At 50.7% G+C, this 15,758-nt stretch overlaps 1 protein-coding gene across 1 annotated transcript in view; it reads left to right on the top strand.

The window, feature by feature from the left end:
* LOC107307528 (C-type lectin domain family 17, member A-like) overlaps positions 1-15,758 on the top strand; it is a 30,138-nt gene that overhangs the window by 12,669 nt on the left and 1,711 nt on the right. The window contains exons 5-9 of the mRNA XM_085535601.1: positions 3,015-3,128; positions 4,514-4,576; positions 8,213-8,302; positions 8,406-8,572; positions 10,206-10,315. Coding sequence (XP_085391727.1) covers positions 3,015-3,128; positions 4,514-4,576; positions 8,213-8,302; positions 8,406-8,572; positions 10,206-10,315 — 544 coding nt within the window. The remainder of the gene's footprint in view (positions 1-3,014; positions 3,129-4,513; positions 4,577-8,212; positions 8,303-8,405; positions 8,573-10,205; positions 10,316-15,758) is intronic.

Below are 15,758 nucleotides of genomic sequence, written 5' to 3' on the forward strand. Positions count from 1 at the left end.
ATGGGGGATCCCATAGGGATCAGTGGGGGATCCCATAGGGAATAATTGGGGATCCCATAGGGATTAATGGGGGATCCCATAGGGAATAATGGGGGATCCCATAGGGAATAATTGGGGATCCCATAGGGATTAATGGGGGATCCCATAGGGATTAATGGGGGATCCCATAGGGAATAATTGGGGATCCCATAGGGATTAATGGGGAATCCCATAGGGAATAATGGGGGATCCCATAGGGATTAATGGGGGATCCCATAGGGGTTATATGGAATGAGATCAATGGGGGATCCCAATGGGATCGAATGGAATGGGATCAATGGGGGATCCAATAGGGATCAGTGGGGGATCCTATAGGGAATAATGGGGGATCCCATAGGGATTAATGGGGGATCCCATAGGGAATAATGGGGGATCCCATAGGGATCAATGGGGGATCCCAAAGGGATCGAATGGAATGGGATCAATGGGGGATCCCATAGGGATCAATGGGGGATCCCATAGGGAATAATGGGGGATCCCATAGGGATCAGTGGGGGATCCCATAGGGGTTATATGGAATGAGATCAATGGTGGATCCCAATGGGATCAAATGGAATGGGATCTATGGGGGATCCCAAAGGGATCAGATGGAATAGGACCAATGGGGGATCCCATAGGGATTAATGGGGGATCCCAAAGGGATCAAATGGAACGGGACCACGGGGGATCCCATAGGGATTAATGGGGGATCCCATAGGTCTTAATGAAGGATCCCATAGGGATTAATGGGGGATCCCAAAGGGATTAATGGGGGATCCCAATGGGATCCAATGGAATAGGACCATGAATTTTGGGATCCCAATGGGATCCAATGGAACAGGATCTTTGGGGGATCCCAATGGGATCCAATGGAACAGGATCTTTGGGGGATCCCAATGGGATCCAATGGAATAGGACCATGGATTTTGGGATCCCAATGGGATCCAATGGAATAGGACCATGGAGTTTGGGATCCCAATGGGATCAAATGGAACGGGATTAATGGGGGATCCCAATGGGATCAAATGGAACGGGACCATGGAGTTTGGGATCCCAATGGGATCCAATGGAATAGGACCATGGAGTTTGGGATCCCAATGGGATCCAATGGAACGGGATTAATGGGGGGATCCCAATGGGTTCCAATGGAATAGGACCATGGAGTTTGGGATCCCAATGGGATCCTATGGAATGGGACCACGGGGGATCCCACAGGGATTAATGGGGGATCCCAAAGGTCTTAATGAGGGATCCCATAGGGATTAATGAGGGATCCCATAGGGATTAATGGGGGATCCCAAAGGGATTAATGGGGGATCCCAATGGGATCCAATGGAATAGGACCATGGATTTTGGGATCCCAATGGGATCCAATGGAATAGGACCATGGATTTTGGGATCCCAATGGGATCCAATGGAATGGGACCATGGAGTTTGGGATCCCAATGGGATCCAATGGAATAGGACCGTGGAGTTTGGGATCCCAATGGGATCCAATGGAATAGGACCATGGATTTTGGGATCCCAATGGGATCCTATGGAATGGGACCAAGGGTGGATCCCATAGGGATTAATGGGGAATCCCAAAGGGATCAAATGGAACGGGATCATGGGGGATCCCATAGGGATTAATGGGGGATCCCAATGGGATTGCATGGAACGGGATCATAGGGGATCCCAATGGGATCAAATGGAGCAGGACCATGGGGGATCCCAAAGGGATTAATGGGGGATCCCAATGGGATCAAATGGAATGGGATTAATAGGGGATCCCAAAGGGATTAATAGGGGATCCCAAAGGGATTAATGGGGGATCCCATAGGGATCAATGGGGAATCCCAAAGGGATCAGATGGGAGGGGAACAATGGGGGATCCCATAGGGAATAATGGGGGATCTCAAAGGGATCAGATGGGACAGGATTATTGGGGGATCCCATAGGGATCAAATGTAACAGGATATATGGGGGATCCCAATGGGATCAAATGGAACGGGATCTATGGGGGACCCCAATGGGATTAATGGGGGATCCCAAAGGGATCGAATGGAATGGGACCACAGGGGATCCCATAGGGATTAATGGGGGATCCCATAGGGATTAATGAGGGATCCCATAGGGATTAATGGGGGATCCCAAAGGGATCAGATGGGACAGGATTAATGGGGGATCCCATAGGGATCAAATGTAATGGGATATACGGGGGATCCCAATGGGATCCAATGGAATAGGACCATGGATTTTGGGATCCCAATGGGATCCAATGGAATAGGACCATGGATTTTGGGATCCCAATGGGATCAAATGGAATGGGACCATGGGGGATCCCACAGGGATTAATGGGGCATCCCATTGGTCTTAATGAGGGATCCCAAAGGGATTAATGGGGGATCCCAATGGGATTAATGGGGGATCCCAATGGGTTCCAATGGAATAGGACCATGGAGTTTGGGATCCCAATGGGATCCAATGGAATAGGACCATGGAGTTTGGGGTCCCAATGGGATCCAATGGAATAGGACCATGGATCTGGGGATCCCAATGGGATCCTATGGAATGGGACCAAGGGTGGATCCCATAGGGATTAATGGGGGATCCCATAGGTCTTAATGAAGGATCCCATAGGGATTAATGGGGGATCCCAATGGGATCGAATGGAATGGGACCATGGGGGATCCCATAGGGATTAATGGGGCATCCCATTGGTCTTAATGAGGGATCCCAAAGGGATTAATGGGGGATCCCAATGGGATCCAATGGAATAGGACCAATGGGGGATCCCATAGGGATTAATGGGGGATCCCAAAGGGATCAGATGGGACGGGATCTATGGGGGATCCCAATGGGATCAAATGGAACGGGACCATGGATTTTGGGATCCCAATGGGATCCAATGGAATAGGACCATGGAGTTTGGGATCCCAATGGGATCCAATGGAACAGGATCTATGGGGGATCCCAATGGGATCCAATGGATCCAGATCTCGATCCCCCTGCAGGTGACCCCATGCCCAGCCCTGGACGTCGTTGCCCATCGTCAACCATCCTTTACGTTCTGGTGACCCTGAGCTTCTTGCTTTGGCTTTTGCTTTTGGTGTTGGCCGTGATGAAACGTGAGTGGCCCCATTTGGTGGCGAAACACCAGAATTGGGGAAATATAGTGAAAAAAAAGGGCATTTTTAGGGCTAAAATAAGACATTTGTTGGCTGGAATGACTTGAGGCCGTAGCTCACAACCTCATTTACTTCCATTGCTTCCCATTGAGTTTTAATGCTCCCAACCTCACTGTGATGGCTTTAGGGTTCCCCAATGGTTCCTATGCTGCCCCATATCCCCCCCCCCCCATATAAACCCCATTTCCTCTGCCCCACAAGTCATTAAATCAGTCACTTATAGGCCTCGCTCATAGACATCACTTACTTCCATTGCTTCCCATTGAGTTTTAATGCTCCCAACCTCACCACGATGGTTTTAGGGTTCCCCAATGGCTCCTATGCTGCCCCATATCCCCCCCCCATATAAACCCCATTCCCTCTGCCCCACAAGTCATTAAATCAGTCACTTATAGGCCTCGCTCATAGACATCACTTACTTCCATTGCCTCCCATTGAGTTTTAATGCTCCCAACCTCACTGTGATGGTTTTAGGGTTCCCCAATGGTTCCTATGCTGCCCCATATCCCTCCCCCCATATAAACCCCATTCCCTCTGCCCCACAAGTCATTAAATCAATCACTTATAGGCCCCGCTCATAGACATCACTTACTTCCATTGCTTCCCATTGAGTTTTAATGCTCCCAACCTCACCATGATTGTTTTATGGGTACCCCAATGGTTCCTATGCTGCCCCATATCCCTTCCCCCATATAAACCCCATTCCCTCTGCCCCACAAGTCATTAAATCAGTCACTTATAGGCCTCGCTCATAGACATCACCTCGTTTCTTCCATTGCTTCCCATTGAGTTTTAATGCTCCCAAACTCACCACGATGGATTTAGGGTTCCCCAATGGTTCCTATGCTGCCCCATATCCCTTCCCCCATATAAACCCCATTCCCTCTGCCCCACAAGTCATTAAATCAGTCACTTATAGGCCTCGCTCATAGACATCACCTCGTTTCTTCCATTGCTTCCCATTGAGTTTTAATGCTCCCAACCTCACCATGATGGTTTTAGGGTTCCCCAATGGTTCCTATGCTGCCCCATATCCCTCCCCCAATATCAAACCCCATTCCCTCTGCCCCACAAGTCATTAAATCAATCACTTATAGGCCTCGCTCATAGACATCACCTCGTTTCTTCCATTGCTTCCCATTGAGTTTTAAAGCTCCCAACCTCACCATGATGGTTTTAGGGTTCCCCAATGGTTCCTATGCTGCCCCATATCTCCCATTCCCCCATATAAACCCCATTCCCTCTGCCCCACAAGTCATTAAATCAGTCACTTATGGGCCTCGCTCATAGACGTCACCTCGTTTCTTCCATCTTTTCTCTTCCAGAGATGGAAATCATGGCGGAGCTGGAGCTCTTGAGGTCGAACTACTCCCAGAGCCAGGTTCAAAGTAGGTCCATTGGGGTTTTATTGCCTTGATGTTCATGTTTGGGTCCTTTGTCCATTGATGGGCCTGATAAGGAGATAAAGATCCATAGAACCCAATGTGTAGTTGGCCAACCCTTCACTCTTTGACCCTAACCCTAATCCTAACCCCATTGATGGCCTTGATAAGGAGCTGAAGATCCATAGAACCCAACGTGTAGTTGGCCAACCCTTTGGTCTTTGCCAACCCTTTAGTTTTATCCATTGATGGGCTTAATAAGGATCTAAAGATCCACAGAACCCAAAGAGTAGTTGGCCAACCCTTCACTCTTTGACCCTAACCCTAACCCTAACCCTAACCCTAACCCCATTTATGGCCTTGATAAGGGGCTGAATATTGGGGTAACCCAACATGTAGTTGGCCAACCCTTCGTTCTCCATCCATTAATGTCCCTGAGATCCAATTAACCCCAATTATGGGATGGAAAGAAGGAAATCTGACCCAACCCTTCACTCTTTGACCCTAACCCTAGCCCTAACCCTAACCCTAACCCCATTGATTGGTCTGATAAGGATCTAAAGATCCATAGAACCCAACGTGTAGTTGGCCAACCCTTCATTCTCCATCCATTAATGGCCCTGAGATCCAATTAACCCCAATTATGGGATGGAAAGAAGGAAATCTGACCCAACCCTTCACTCTTTGACCCTAACCCTAACCCTAACCCCATTGATGGCCTTGATAAGGAGCTGAAGATCCATGGAACCCAACGTGTAGTTGGCCAACCCTTCGTTCTCCGTCCATTAATGGCCCTGAGATCCAATTAACCCCAATTATGGGATGGAAGGAACGAGATCTGACCCAACGTGTAGTTGGCCAACCCTTCACTCTTCGACCCTAATCCTAACCCTAACCCCATTGATGGCCTTGATAAGGAGCTGAAGATCCATAGAACCCAACGTGTAGTTGGCCAACCCTTCGTTCTCCGTCCATTAATGGCCCTGAGATCCAATTAACCTCAATTATGGGATGGAAAGAAGGAAATCTGACCCAACCCTTCACTCTTTGTCCCCAACCCTAACCCTAACCCCATTGATGGCCTTGATAAGGAGCTGAAGATCCATAGAACCCAACGTGTAGTTGGCCAACCCTTCAGTCTTTGCCAACCCTTCAGTCTTTGTCCATTGATGGCCTTGATAAGGGGCTGAATATTGGGGTAACCCAACGTGTAGTTGGCCAACCCTTTGTTCTCCGTCCATTAATAGCCCTGAGATCCAATTAACCCCAATTATGGGATGGAAAGAAGGAAATCTGACCCAACCCTTCACTCTTTGACCCTAACCCTAACCCTAACCCTAACCCCATTGATGGCCTTGATAAGGAGCTGAAGACCCATAGAACCCAACGTGTAGTTGGCCAACCCTTCATTCTTTACCAACCCTTTAGTCTTTGTCCATTTATGGCCTTGATAAGGGGCTGAATATTGGGGCAACCCAACGTGTTGTTGGCCAACCCTTTGTTCTCCATCCCTTAATGGCCCTGAGATCCAATTAACCCCAATTATGGGATGGAAAGAAGGAAATCTGACCCAATAAAGAGCTAAAGATCCATAGAACCCAATGTGTAGTTGGCCAACCCTTCGTTCTCTGTCCATTAATGGCCCTGAGATCCAAATAACCCCAATTATGGGATGGAAAGAAGGAAATCTGACCCAATAAAGAGCTAAAGATCCATAGAACCCAACGTATAGTTGGCCAACCCTTCATTCTCCATCCATTAATGGACCTGAGATCCAATTAACCCCAATTATGGGATGGAAGGAATGAGATCTGACCCAACGTGTAGTTGGCCAACCCTTCACTCTTCGACCCTAACCCTAACCCTAACCCTAACCCCATTGATGGCCTTGATAAGGAGCTGAAGACCCATAGAACCCAACGTGTAGTTGGCCAACCCTTCAGTCTTTGCCAACCCTTCAGTCTTTGTCCATTGATGGCCTTGATAAGGGGCTGAATATTGGGGTAACCCAACGTGTAGTTGGCCAACCCTTCGTTCTCCGTCCATTAATGGCCCTGAGATCCAATTAACCCCAATTATGGGATGGAAAGAAGGAAATCTGACCCAACGTGTAGTTGGCCAACCCTTCACTCTTTGACCCTAACCCCAACCCTAACCCCATTGATGGCCTTGATAAGGAGCTGAAGACCCATAGAACCCAACGTGTAGTTGGCCAACCCTTCATTCTCTGTCCATTAATGGCCCTGAGATCCAAATAACCCCAATTATGGAATGGAAAGAAGGAAATCTGACCCAACGTGTAGTTGGCCAACCCTTCTCTCTTTGACCCTAACCCTAACCCTAACCCCATTGATGGCCTTGATAAGGAGCTGAAGATCCATAGAACCCAATGTGTAGTTGGCCAACCCTTCTCTCTTTGACCCTAACCCTAATCCTAACCCCATTGATGGCCTTGATAAGGAGCTGAAGATCCATAGAACCCAATGTGTAGTTGGCCAACCCTTCGTTCTCCATCCATTAATGGCCCTGAGATCCAATTAACCCCAATTATGGGATGGAAAGAAGGAAATCTGACCCAATAAAGAGCTAAAGATCCATAGAACCCAACGTGTAGTTGGCCAACCCTTCGTTCTCCGTCCATTAATGGCCCTGAGATCCAATTAACCCCAATTATGGGATGGAAAGAAGGAAATCCGACCCAACGTGTAGTTGGCCAACCCTTCATTCTCTGTCCATTAATGGCCCTGAGATCCAATTAACCCCAATTATGGGATGGAAAGAAGGAAATCTGACCCAACCCTTCACTCTTTGACCCTAACCGCAACCCTAACCCTAACCCTAACCCCATTGATGGCCTTGATAAGGAGCTGAAGACCCATAGAACCCAACGTGTAGTTGGCCAACCCTTCATTCTCCATCCATTAATAGCCCTGAGATCCAATTAACCCCAATTATGGGATGGAAAGAAGGAAATCTGACCCAATAAAGAGCTAAAGATCCATCGAACCCAACGTGTAGTTGGCCAACCCTTCGTTCTCCATCCATTAATGGCCCTGAGATCCAATTAACCCCAATTATGGGATGGAAAGAAGGAAATCTGACCCAACCCTTCACTCTTTGACCCTAACCCTAACCCTAACCCCATTGATGGCCTTGATAAGGAGCTGAAGACCCATAGAACCCAACGTGTAGTTGGCCAACCCTTCGTTCTCCGTCCATTAATGGCCCTGAGATCCAATTAACCTCAATTATGGGATGGAAAGAAGGAAATCTGACCCAACCCTTCACTCTTTGACCCTAACCCTAACCCTAACCCCATTGATGGCCTTGATAAGGAGCTGAAGATCCATAGAACCCAACATGTAGTTGGCCAACCCTTCGTTCTCTGTCCATTAATGGCCCTGAGATCCAATTAACTTCAATTATGGGATGGAAAGAAGGAAATCTGACCCAACCCTTCACTCTTTGACCCTAACCCCAACCCTTACCCCATTGATGGCCTTGATAAGGAGCTGAAGACCCATAGAACCCAACGTGTAGTTGGCCAACCCTTCATTCTCCATCCATTAATGGCCCTGAGATCCAATTAACCCCAATTATGGCATATCAGGAAGGAAAATTGACCCTTTTCTACCCCCCCAGTGCTCCAGGAGCTGTCGGATTCACATCGCGATCAGACCAAGTTGAAGGTTGGGATGCGAGGATATTACAGAGAGCTTCAAGATATGGCAGGTAGAACCACATTGGGATGGTCTTAGTACATAAAAGACCCCAAAAGACTGAGAAAATACTGATTTTTGGGGTGATTTTTGGGGTGATTTTCTGCTCTTTTCAGCCCGGATCTGTAGAGTTCTACCCGATAAGAAATGCTTGGCGGGTTGGAAGGTCTTTGAAGGGAGCTGTTATTCCTTCTCCGTTGAGAAGATGAACTGGGAGGATGCGAAGGAGGTTTGCGAGGATCAAGGGGCTCATTTGGTCATCGTCAACTCGGATCAGGAACAGGTTGGTCACCCAAAACCCCCAAAAAACCCCAAAATCTTCATTTTTTTAGGGCAATTTTGACACTTGGACCCCAAAAAACCCCCCAGAAACCTGCCAGATCTTCATTTTTTAGGGCAATTTTGACACTTGGGCCTCCAAAAAACCCCCAAAAAACCCGAAATCCTCATTTTTAAGGGCAATTTTGACACTCGAACCTCGAAAAATGTCCCCAAACCCCCGAAATCCTCATTTTTTAGGGCATTTTTGGACTCTTTTTCGACAACAGGTCCCCCCAAAAACCCGAAATCCTCATTTTTAGGGCAATTTTGACACTTGGGTCTCCAAAAACCCCCCAAAAAACTCCAAAATCCTCATTTTTTAGGGCAATTTTGGACTCTTTTGAAAATAGGCCTCCCAAACCCCCCCAAAACCCCCCCATATCCTCATTTTTAGGGCAATTTTGACACTTGGGCCTCCAAAAACCCCCAAAAAAACAGAAATCCTCATTTTTTAGGGCAATTTTGGACTCTTTTTGACAATAGGCCCCCCAAAAAACCACCCAAAAACCTGAAATCCTCATTTTTTAGGGCAATTTTGACACTTGGACCTCCAAAAAACCCCCCAAAACCCCATGAATCCTCATTTTTTAGGGCAATTTTGACTCTTTTAGGGCAATTTTGGACTCTTTTTTGACAAAAGGCCTCGAAAAACCACCCAAAAAACCCCGAAATCCTTCATTTTTTAGGGCAATTTTGACTATTTTAGGGCAATTTTTCTCTCTTTTCTTGACAAAAGGCCTCGAAAAACCACCCAAAAACCCCCGAAATCCTCATTTTTTAGGGCAATTTTGACTCTTTTAGGGCAATTTTTGTCTTTTTTTCTTGACAAAAGGCCTCGAAAAACCACCCAAAAAACCCCAAATCCTCATTTTTTAGGGCAATTTTGACACTTGGGGCTCCAAAAACCCCCAAAACCCCCAAAATCCTCATTTTTTAGGGCAATTTTGACTCTTTTAGGGCAATTTTTGACTCTTTTTTTGACAAAAAGTCCCCGAAACCCCCCCCAAAAAAACCCGAAATCCTCATTTTTTAGGGCAATTTTGGACTCTTTTTTGACAATAGGCCCCCCAAAAACCCCCCAAAAACCCGAAATCCTCATTTTTAAGGGCAATTTTGACACTTGGGCCTCCAAAACCCCCCCAAAATCCAGAAATCCTCATTTTTTTAGGGCAATTTTGACTCTTTTAGGGCAATTTTTGTCTCTTTTTTTGACAAAAGGCCTCGAAAAAACACCCAAAAACCCCCAAATCCTCATTTTTTAGGGCAATTTTGACACTTGGGCCTCCAAAAACCTCCAAAAAACCCCAAATCCTCAATTTTTAGGGCAATTTTGACACTTGGGCCTCCAAAAACCCCCCAAAAAACTCCAAAATCCTCATTTTTTAGGGCAATTTTGGACTCTTTTTTGACAATAGGCCCCCCCAAAACCCCCCAAAAAACCCCAAATCCTCATTTTTTAGGGCAATTTTGACACTCGGGCCTCGAAAAACGTCCCCAAACCCCCGAAATCCTCATTTTTTAGGGCATTTTTGGGCCCTTTTTCGACAACAAGTGGGTTTTTTTGGGGTGTTTTAATGAATTTTAATCATTTTTAGGGCTTTCTGAAGAACAACATCAACGGCAGCAACACGTATTGGTTGGGGCTGACAGACGAGGAGACGGAGGGATCGTGGATGTGGATCAATGGGGACACAGTCAGCGTCAGGTTCGGGATCCCATAAAGTCACCCCATAAATATGGGGTGGGGGGGATAAAAGGGTCATTGGGGGGGGAAAATGGGGGGAAAAGAGGGTGAAAAGGGTCGTTTTGAGCTGCTAAAATGGGGCTCAGTGCAATTTACTTCTTTCCTTTCCTTCCTTCCCCCACTTCCTCCCTATTTCCTCCCTATTTCCCCCCAATTTCCTCCCCATTTCCTCCCCACTTCCTCCCCTATTTCCTCCCCATTTCCCCCCCATTTCCTCCCCATTTCCTTCCCTTCTTTCCTCCCCATTTACCCCCATTTCCTCCCCCTCCTTCCTGCCCCATTTCCCCCCTATTTCTCCCCCACTTCCTCCCCATTTCCTCCCCATATCCTGCCCATTTCCTGCCCCATTTCCTCCCCATTTCCCCTTATTTCCTCCCCTATTTCCCCCCCATTTCCCCACACATTTCCCCCCCACTTCCTCCCCATTTCCCCCCATTTCCCCTTATTTCCTTCCCTATTTCCCCCCCATTTCCCCCCTATTTTCCCCCCCACTTCCTCCCCATTTCCTGCCCCATTTCCTGCCCCATTTCCTCCCCCTCTCACCCTATTTCCTCCCCCTTTCCCCCCCATTTCCTCCTCCTTTCCTCCTCACTTCCTCCCCCACTTCCTCCCCATTTCCTCCCCATATCCTGCCCATTTCCTGCCCCATTTCCCCCCCAATTTCCCCCCCAATTTCCCCCTCACTTCCCCCGTATTTCCTCCCCCACTTCCCCCCCACTTCCTCCCCATTTCCTCGCCATTTCCTCCCCATTTCCTTCCCTTCTTTACCCCCTACCCCCCCTTTCTTCCTCCCCCACTTCCTCTCCTATTTCACCCCATTTCCTCCCCTATTTTCTCCCCACTTCCTCCCCACTTCCCCCCTATTTCCTCCTCCCTCTCTCCTCACTTCCCCCCCACTTCTTCCCCCCATTTCCTCCCCCTTTCCTCCCCCATTTCTCCCCTGTTTCCTCCCCATTTCCTCCCTATTTCGTTTCCTTCTTTCCCCCCTACCCCCCTTCCTTCCTCCCCCACTTCCTGCCCCACTTCCCCCCTATTTCCTCCCCATTTCCCCCCTTCCTCCCCCACTTTCTGCCCCATTTCCTCCCCACTTCCTCCCCATTTCCTCCCCCTTTCCCCCCCATTTCCTCTCCATTTCCTCCCCCACTTCCTGCCCCACTTCCTCCCCATTTCTTCCCTATTTCCTCCCCATTTCCCCCCTATTTCTCCCCCACTTCCTCCCCATATCCTGCCCATTTCCTGCCCCATTTCCTCCCCATTTCCCCCCATTTCCTTCCCTTCTTTCCCCCCACTCCCCCCCCATTTCCCCCCTATTTCCCCCCCACTTCCTCCCCACTTCCTCCCCCTTTCCTCCCTTATTTCCTCCCCATTTCCCCCCATTTCCCCTTATTTCCTCCCCTATTTCCTCCCCATTTCCCCCCTATTTCCCCCCCACTTCCTCCCCATTTCCTGCCCCACTTTCTGCCCCACTTCCTCCCCCTCTCTCCCCATTTCCTGGCCCCACTTCCTCCCCATTTCCCCCCATTTCCTCCCCCATTTCCCCCCATTTCCTGCCCTATTTCCTCCCCATTTCCCCCCCCATTTCCTTCCCTTCTTTCCCCTCTACCCCCCTTCCTTCCTCCCCACTTCCTCCACATTGCCCCCCATTTCCTCCCCACTTCCCCCCACTTCCTCCTCCATTTCCTGCCCTATTTCCTCCCCCACTTCCCCCCTATTTCCCCCCAATTTCCTCCCCCACTTCCACCACACTTCCCCCCCCCACTTCCTCCCCTATTTCCCCCCCCACTTCCCCCCCAAATCCCCCCCACTTTTTGCCCCACTTCCCCCCCACTCCCCCTATTTCCTCCCCATTTCCTCCCCATTTCCCCCCCATTTCCTCCCCCTCCTTCCTCCCCCATTTCCTGCCCCACTTCCCCCCACTTCCCCCCCACTTCCCCCCCATTTCCCCCCTATTTCCCCCCCATTTCCTCCCCCACTTCCTGCCCCATTTCCTCCCCATTTCCCCCCATTTCCCCTTATTTCCTCCCCTATTTCCCCCCCATTTCCCCCCCACTTCCTCCCCATTCCCCCCCATTTCCCCTTATTTCCTCCCCCATTTCCTCCCCATTTCCCCCCCATTTCCCCCCCCATTTCCTCCCCACTTCCTCCCCATTTCCTCCCCATTTCCCCCCACTTCCTGCCCCACTTCCTGCCCCACTTCCTCCCCATTTCCCCCCCATTTCCCCCCCACTTCCTCCCTATTTCCCCCCACTTCCTCCCCATTTCCTTCCCTTCTTTCCCCCCACTTCCTCCCCATTTCCCCCCCATTTCCTTCTCACTTCCCCCCTATTCCCCCCCACTTCCTCCCCACTTCCTGCTCCACTTCCTCCCCATTTCCTGCCCCATTTCCTCCCCACTTCCCCCTTATTTCCTGCCCTACTTCCTCCACCTTTCCTCCCCATTTCCCCCCCTATCTCCTCCTTATTTCCCCCCAATTTCCCCCCATTTCCTCCCCCGCTTCCCCTCTATTTCCCCCACTTCCTCCTCCATTTCCTCCCCTATTCCCCCCCCATTTCCCCATTTCCTCCCTATTTCCCCCCCACTTTCTCCCCCATTTCCTTCCCTTCTATCCCCTCTATCCCCTCTTCCTTCCTCTCCCATTTCCTCCCTACTTCCTCCCTATTTCCCCTCAATTTCCTCCCCACTTCCTCCCTCATTTCCTCCCCCAACTCCTGTCTCATTTCCCCCCTATTTCCTCCCCTTTTCCTCCCCACTCCCCCCAGCATCTCCCCCATTTCCTACCCCATTTCCACCCCACTTCCTCCCCCATTTCCTCCCCACTTCCTGCCCCATTTCCTCCCCCACTTCCCCCTTATTTCCTGCCCCACTTCCCCCCCACTCCCCCCCATTTCCCCCCTATTTCCCCTCCCACTTTCTACCCATTTCCTCCCCCTCTCTCCCCATTTCCCCCCCACTTACTCCCCCTTTCCTACCCCACTTCCTCCCCATTTCCCCCCTTCCTTCCTCCCCCTTCCTTCCCACTTCCTACCCCATTGCCCCCCATTTCCTCCCTATTTCCCCCCTATTTCCCCCCACTTCCTCCCCATTTCCCCCCTTCCTTCCTCCCCCTTCCTTCCCACTTCCTGCCCCATTGCCCCCCTATTTCCTCCCCATTTCCCCCCATTTCCCCTTATTTCCTCCCCTATTTCCCCCCCATTTCCCCCTATTTCCCCCCCCACTTCCTCCCCATTTCCTGCCCCACTTCCTCCCTATTTCCCCCCACTTCCTCCCTATTTCCTCTCTATTTCCTCCCCATTTCCTCCCTATTTCCCCCCCCATTTTCTCCTCACTTCCCCCCCACTTCCTCCCCATTTCTTTCCCTTCTTTCCCCCCATTTCCCCCCCCTCCTTCCTCCCCCATTTCCCCCCATTTCCCCCCATTTCCTGCCCCATTTCCCCCCCATTTCCCCCCATATTTCCTCCCCATTTCCCCCCCACTTCCTGCCCCACTTCCTACCCCCATTTTCTCCCCATTTCCTCCCCCATTTCCTCCCCATTTTCTTCCCTTTTTTCCCCCCTACCCCCCTTCCTTCCTCCCCCACTTCCTGCCCCACTTCCCCCCTATTTCCTCCCTATTTCCTCCCCATTTCCTGCCCCACTTCCTCCTCATTTCGCCCCCCATTTCCTCTCCATTTCTCCCCCCTTCCTCCCTATTTCCCCCCCACATCCTCCCCATTTCCTCCCCATTTCCTTCCCTTTTTTCCCCCCTACCCCTCCTTCCTTCCTCCCCCACTTCCTCCCCATTTCCTGCCCCTTTTCCTCCCCATTTCCCCCTCACTTCCCCCTTATTTCCCCTCCCATTTCCCCCCACTTCCTCCCCCTTTCCCCCCATTTCCCCACACATTTCCCCCCATTTCCTGCCTCACTTCCCCCCCATTTCCCCCCCATTTCCCCCCCATTTCCCCCCCACTTCCTCCCCACTTCCTCCCCCTTTCCTCCCTTATTTCCTCCCCATTTCCCCCCCTTTTCCCCCCATTTCCTCCCCACTTTCTCCCTACTTCCTCCCCTATTTCCTCCCCATTTCCCCCCCCATTTACTCCCCATTTCCTTCCCTTCTTTCCCCCCTACCCCCCCGCCTTCCTTTCCCATTTCCTCCCCCATTTCCCCCCACATTTCCTCCCCCACTTCCTCCCCATTTCCCCCCATTTCCCCTTATTTCCTCCCCTATTTCCCCCCCATTTCCCCCCTATTTCCCCCCCCACTTCCTCCCCATTTCCTCGCCATTTCCTCCCCATTCCCCCCCCCGTTTCCTCTCCATTTCTCCCCCCTTCCTCCCCATTTCCCCCCAATGTCCCCCCCCATTTCCTCCCCATTTCCTTCCCTTCTTTCCCCCCTACCCCCCATTTCTCCCTCCCCCATTTCCTCCCCTATTTCCCCCCAATTTCCTCCCCTATTTTCTCCCCACTTCCTCCCCACTTCCCCCCTATTTCCTCCTCCCTCTCTCCTCACTTCCCCCCCACTTCTTCCCCCCATTTCCTCCCCATTTCCCCTTATTTCCTCCCCTATTTCCTCCCCCATTTCCCCCCCATTTCCTCCCCACTTCCTCCCCATTTCCTGCCCCACTTCCTCCCCATTTCCCCCCCCATTTCCTCCCCATTTCTCCCCCCTTCCTCCCTATTTCCCCCCCACTTCCTCCCCATTTCCTCCCCATTTCCTCCCTATTTCCTTCCCTTCTTTCCCCCCTACCCCCCTTCCTTCCTCCCCCACTTCCTCCCCATTTCCCCCCCATTTCCTCCCCATTTCCTCCCCATTTCCTCCCCATTTCCCCTCTATTTCCTCCCCACTTCCTGCCCCATATCCTCCCCATATCCCCTCCTTTTCCCCCCCATTTCCTCCCCATTTCCCCCCATTTCCCCTTATTTCCTTCCCTTCTTTCCCCCCATTTCCTCCCTCATTTCCTCCCCTTTCCTCACCATTTCCCCCCCAATTTCCCCCTCACTTCCTACCCATTTCCTCCCCACTTCCTCCTCCATTTCCTGCCCCATTTCCTCCCCCACTTCCCCCTATTTCCCCCCAATTTCCTCCCCCACTTCCCCCCCACATGCCCCCCTCTTTTTGCCCCATTTCCCCCCCATTTCCTCCCCCATTTCCTCCCCCATTTCCTCCCCACTTCCCCCCATTTCCTACCCCACTTCCCATTTCCCCCTCACTCCCTGCCCCCCTTCCCCCCCCTTCCTTCCTCCCCTTTCCTCCCTTCCTCCCTTCCTTCCTTCCTTCCTTCCTTCCTTCCTTCCTTCCTTCCTTCCTTCCTTCCTTCCTTCCTTCCTTCCTTCCTTCCTTCCTTCCTTCCTTCCTTCCTTCCTTCCTTCCTTCCTTCCTTCCTTCCTTCCTTCCTTCCTTCCTTCCTTCCTTCCTTCCTTCCTTCCTTC

Source organism: Coturnix japonica, unplaced genomic scaffold (genome assembly GCF_054131305.1).
Source record: "Coturnix japonica strain WE unplaced genomic scaffold, WE-NBRP24 Scf139, whole genome shotgun sequence".
Taxonomy (NCBI): domain Eukaryota; kingdom Metazoa; phylum Chordata; class Aves; order Galliformes; family Phasianidae; genus Coturnix; species Coturnix japonica.